General features: G+C 36.5%; 1 protein-coding gene across 3 annotated transcripts in view; it reads right to left on the bottom strand.

Moving 5' to 3' along the window:
• Nucleotides 1–1,419: 1,419 nt before the first annotated feature.
• The window catches only part of ICA1L (islet cell autoantigen 1 like), a 78,443-nt gene continuing 73,862 nt past the window's right edge, over nucleotides 1,420–6,000 (bottom strand). For all 3 annotated transcript variants that reach the window (XM_049615154.1, XM_049615152.1, XM_049615155.1), the window contains one exon: nucleotides 1,420–4,598. In XM_049615154.1, the coding sequence (XP_049471111.1) occupies nucleotides 4,483–4,598 (116 nt within the window). In that variant the 3' untranslated portion in view covers nucleotides 1,420–4,482. The remainder of the gene's footprint in view (nucleotides 4,599–6,000) is intronic.

The following is a 6,000-nucleotide window of genomic DNA, read 5'->3' as shown; positions in this document are numbered from 1 at the left end:
AGTCTGGTCAAAATTTTTTTAATGTTTATTTCTGAGAGAGACAGAACATGAATGGAGGGGCGGGGGAGAACACAGAATCTGAAGCAGGCTCCGGGCTCTGGGGTTGAACCCATGAACTGTGAGATCATGACTTGAGCTGAAGTTGGATGCTTAACCAACTGAGTCCCCCAGGCACCCCCAAAATTATTTTTTTAATCTTAATTTGGTATGGCCATTTCAGACAGAGGACAAAATGAAATCACCTGGGTCATAATTTCATGATGCACCTGGGTGGCTCAGTTGGTTGAGAGTCTGACTTCTATCCAGGTCATGATCTCACAGTTTGTGAGTTCAAGCCCAGCACTGAGCTGTATGCTGACAGTGCAGAGGCCTGCTTGGGCTTCTCTCTCTCTCTGCCCCTCCCCCCCCACACACACACACTCTCTCTCAAAATAAATAAACCTAAAAAAATATGTGAGCCCAAATGCACTATAAAATAGTATGTAATGTCCATAGTTGTTATTTCTGGATGGTAGGGCTGTAGATGATTTTTCTTAAATGAATGGATATTACTTTGATGTGAGGAAAAAGCAAACTTTTTTTCTTTAAAAACACTTCAAAATCTTACCTATTACCACCACCAGGATCTCCTTTTGGTATTTACTTTTTGGACTTTGATCATTTATTTACACAATTGAGTGAAGAACCATGTTTTGACTTTAAATGCCAAGAACAGTTTTTGGTTTTCTTTACTTATTTTGAGAGAGAGTAGGGTAGGGACAGAGACAATCCCAAGCAGGCTCCACACTGCCAGCATGGAGCCAGATGTCGGGCTCAAACCCATGAACCATAAGATCATGACCTGAGCTGAAATCAAGAGTCAGACGCTTAACTGACTGAGCCGCCCAGATGCCCCACCAAGGATAGTTTTTAATTCAACTTTTTAGTCTTTTTAAATGGCACATAAAAATGAGATATTTTATTAAAGCTTGGCATATTGATGTGACTCATCCTGTTCCATAGGTTTTCATTGCCATATTTAAACAATTTACCATTGTATGTTTTAAGTGCATTACTTTCAGTACTGCTGAATTAATATTTAAAATTTGTTTTTCCTTCATAATTTAATTTCAGTATCCCAAGATTCTTGGGCTGGCTTCATTGCTCAAAGAAAACACAGGGCCCTGCCAATACTGTGGAAGACTGAAATAAACTAGATCAGTACTGCCTTTCTTCTTTTTATTCCTGCCTTCAGCAAGTCAGGTTAAATACTATGCTTATATTTCATTGGTTGTTTCTAAGCTCAAAATTTTGATATATTTATGGTTTGTATTTTGTTACTGAGTGTATTTACACACAAAAAATACACATTCTGTTATTTCCCATATCTTACAAAGTCCCTTCTGTATGACGTTAAAAAGAATCAGTCTCACAAAGATATTAATTGCCTTGGTTTTATTTTCATTTTGTGTTATCTATAGCAATTCAAACTACCTTTTCACTACTATGGTCCTGAGGTAAAACCTAAATTTTTGAATAGGTTAACAATAATTGCGTTTGTGTTGAATATTTCAGGAAATAAACTTTTTTGTTTTATGCCATCTTGTAATCTCTATTAAAAGAGGCTCAGTAAAATAGAGCATAAACTTCCTTTTGTTCTTAAGCTGTAAAGATCTCTACATTTCCAGATGGTTAGTTACGTGAAATAAATATCTATAGTTGAAATGCAAACACTTTTCATTGTGCAAATACTGAAACCTATTTTTTACAATACAGTTTGTTTCTAACCATATCAGAGCTATGTTTTACAATTAATGAAAGATTTCAAAAAAATACAAAGTTACATCAATCTGATCTTAATATGCCCTGGTATTCCTGTCTAATTTGTAAAGTGGTTGTAAGAAAGATTAGACAAGTTTTAGTTCTTCAGGGCTTTTCAAAGGTTAAAGGCATTCTTATTTGGAATTAAAAAGTAGGAGATATTATTTTCCCCCATTTAATATAAAAACGATACATTTACTCTGAGAGAGTTCTCAGCTTACCTTTGGTTAAGGTTAATTTACTTCTTATTGAATGTTTGATCTAGATTTAGGCAAATAGCAACTGATCACCTTTGTGTTCTATGTCTATCCTGTCCTTCCTTTCACTCCCTACTAAATATGTGGTTTGTTTCCTTTATTAGCAATGTAGGTGTAATATAGCCAGATTTCTGCTTCTGGCCTGTAATGACTGAACTTCAAATAATTAATACTGAAAAAAATATGGTTACCTTCATTTTAATAACAAAGTTTTCAATGTGCTCTTCAAAAATGGAGTTGTTAGATTTGTTGAAATTATAACTGAACTTGCTAAGCCACTTAATGTTACTTTTGGGTTAAAGGAACAACCACACACTCTGTATTGAGAGAAGAAATTTTAAGAGAATCTCAGAATTGAATAAGATCTATTGTGTGTGAGGGTGTTTTTTTTTTTTTTTTTTTTTTTTGTTTTTTTTTTTGAGGACTTTTGTTCTTTCTTTGAAAATTGAAGTCCTTATCTGTACACATTTATAGTCTGGAATTCAGGGTTCTGGCTTGGCGAAACCAGTGGTTTTCCTCTTTGGTGAGGTGTCTTTGTTTATACAAGATAACGTGCATGTGAAGGAAATACATAAATTATTTCTGAACTAATGCATTAGTGAAAGGAAATTAGTTAAAAATGGCACAAACTCATGATATAAAGTTAGCAATTTCTGGAAGTAAAGTTGAGAGCACAGAGTCACCATAGGCATAGAATTTAAATTATGATTATGAATCACGACCCTTGGTGATTGAATTTGGCAGAACACTAACAGTACTAGTGCATTCTGGAGAATTTTACTGAATAAAAAAATCCTTCTGAAAGGGTAACCAAATAAAAAAATGGAAATAAGCATGAAAAGATTACATAATCTTTTCCTGAGTCCATGTTTCTGATCCTCAGGTAAGGTCTTTCCAGCCTCTGCAGTATTGCAACATAGTAGCGATTTTCTGGAGAGCTCCTGGGTGGTTCAGATTGTAGCTAGCTAGGCCAGAATGCTATGCATGGAGGTGGATGGCACTTTACCCACCCTGGTCTGTTTCTTCTATATACAGTGACTCAGACATTACAATCCATTCTTTTGTAAACAATCAATAAGCTTGTTTAAAACTAGGAGCACATGGAAACTGCTGTGAACAACTTAGTTAAAATGTTTCCTTATGGAGATGCAATGAACTGGATGTCAAAAATAAGAATTTCTTATTCTGAAGAAATTGTCTCAAAACAGAGGGTGGGCAAGAAAAAAGAACAGGATATTGACTGACACATTTATACAGTGGCTATGTGTTCATTAGCTTACACTAACTTCCCTCCAGTAAGGATAACAGTTTTTCCATAGTAATCAAGCAGAGCCTCAGATGATGTCACCCACAAAAAGGAAAAAAGTGGAAAAATAAGACCGGTTCTTACTGATCATGTAGAGCCTTCTATGATGGCCAGAAAATCTTGGTTAAATCATGTCAAGAAAAAGGTTGTAAGTGAATGCGTAAGGATAGGTGTACCCTTACATGTATAAGGATAAGTTGTTTAGCATTTTTCCCTCATTCAGAAAGAAGTTTCTGGGTAATTTCAGGAATACTATTGCCACTTGCTTAGGGATTGTCCTCCCCTTGTTTTCTTTTCAGAAAGAATATGAATACTGTATATTACGGTAGCAATGTGTAAAAAAAAAAAAAAAACAAACTAGGCCCGGAGACACCTGTACAATGTCTTGAATGTTACTAGACATTCTTGTGGCTTAGGAGATGGGTTATGTTTCTGCAGAGGATGGATTTAGCAAACAAATCATCCTGCTACTTCCCTATGAAAATTCAATCATGGAATTGAGGGGTGTCCACGATTCTGTATGAAGGAAAAAAACTAATACTACATTTTAGCCTCCAGGTGGAGAAAAGCACCAAGTTCTCTGTGATTTCATGAAAGCAAATTGAGTTCTCAAATCTTAATCTATTTTTCTAGCTAAAAACAAAACTAGTCTGGTTCTAGTGCTATTTTCCACAACAGAAAACTCCCCCTGCTATGGTTTTATTTAAAAACCAACCCCAAATCACAACCCAATTTACATGCTGTCTTTATCCACATATAGAAGTCTCACAGCCAGCAAGGCAACTTGAACATAAAAGGCTTTCCAAAGAAAAAAGCCCAACTCCTTATTTACAGAATTATTCCTTTCTGTTATCTTGAAACAAATTTTGATATCCATTTCACACAATAGTTTGTAATATTTTCAACATATTATCAAGATAGCTGCAGATCCAAGATACTAAAGAGATACTTAATCTATTCAGATGTGGTCCTTACCATCTGTTTAAAGTTGGCTAAAAAGTGTTATATCCATGAACACGATGCTTTTGTATATGTGTTACAATATAAACTCCTTTCCACAAAGGCAGTATGTTGTAAAACTGATGTCTCAAGGCCACTGAAGTGACGACATAATTTCAATCAAGCATTAAGAAGTTCATCATCTGAGTGTCCAATAGCATCTGGGTTTGAAAGTGGATCCAAGTCTGCAAATAGATTGAACCAGGCTGACATGTCTTGGTTACCACTGCTGGGAGCTATTAAAGAAGAAAAAACACAATGAAGAGTCTCATATTTTTTAAATCACATCACCATTTACATGATTTTAAAGTAGATGCTTCTTCTGAATACAAAAATTTAAGACGACTGACAAGAATGAACTATCAATTACATCTCCTTGGTAATTCTGAGACGTGAATGCAGGTACCTTGTGCTTTGCTGAGGACCTTATATGTAAGTATTTTCATGTTGCTCTGAGAAATGATTAAAAGTGAAAAGGCAAATGAGGCACCTGGGTGGCTCAGTCGGTTGAGCGTCTGACTTCAGCTCAGGTCATGATCCCATGGTTCATGGGTTCGAGCCCCATGTTCAGGTTCTGTACTGACAACTCAGAGCCTGGAGCTTGCTTTGGAGTCTGTGTCTCCCTCTCTCTGCCCCTCCCCTGCTCATTCTCTCTCTCTCTCCCTCCCTCCCTCTCTCTCTCTCAAAAAATAAAAACATTAAAAAGATTTTTTTTCAATTAAAAAAAAAGTAAAAAAGGCAGGTGGTAGTAAAGGCTTCTTAGAAACACTGAGATGGGCACCTGGGTGACTTAGTTGGTTAGGTGTCCAACTTCAGCTCAGGTCATGATCTCACAGTTCATGAGTTTGAGCTCCATGTCAGGCTCTGTGCTGACAGCTCAGAACCTGGAGCCTGCTTGGGATTCTGTGTCTCCCTCTCTCTCTGCCCCTCCCTCACTCACATTCTGTCTTTCTCAAAAATAAAAAAGAAACACTGAGATAGTTTATAGAAGTCTCTCAGGTAAGGTTCAAAAGTAAAAGTAACGTTTGTTCCTACAAAGTAGGAACATTACATTTGTAAATGTGTTTAAAAATCTACATGATAAAATACTGAAATATTAAACATAAGGGGAAGAAAATCCTTCCGATCCTATTACATTAACATACCCAACAGTTCCTATTTTGGTTTACAGCAGTTTCCTTTGTCTTTTCCATGTGCACTTTACAAATTCTTGATGAACATCTTATAGAGTGGATTGTGTTCAGGTACAACTTTCTGTTAACCAATTCCCTCTTACCTCTCTGTGGAGACTAGAAAACCATATATATCAATAGTCTACAGGTTGTACTGGGGCAAATATTTCAAGGATATACATTTAGACTCAAGGCTGAGACTAGTAAAAGAATGCACAATGGCACACAAGTGAGTCATCTCAGAAGGCTACGCTCTTGAGGGTCAAGGGATCCAGTAGCAGAGCTAAGACCCAGGGGACAATATAAAAACCTAGATATGAAATGAGTGACTCAGTGAGAAGAGAATGGAAAGCAATCATATGCAGAAGAGTCTAGGGCAACCCTCTTTTACAAACATGGTTCCCACTTTCCACAAACCAGTGGACTGTAGTTTGGACTGTGGAGGATCCCATTCCTCAAAGATAAG

This window comes from Panthera uncia (genome assembly GCF_023721935.1).
Source record: "Panthera uncia isolate 11264 chromosome C1 unlocalized genomic scaffold, Puncia_PCG_1.0 HiC_scaffold_3, whole genome shotgun sequence".
NCBI classification, from domain to species: Eukaryota; Metazoa; Chordata; class Mammalia; order Carnivora; family Felidae; genus Panthera; species Panthera uncia.
This window is presented reverse-complemented; position numbering and strand designations above follow the sequence as displayed.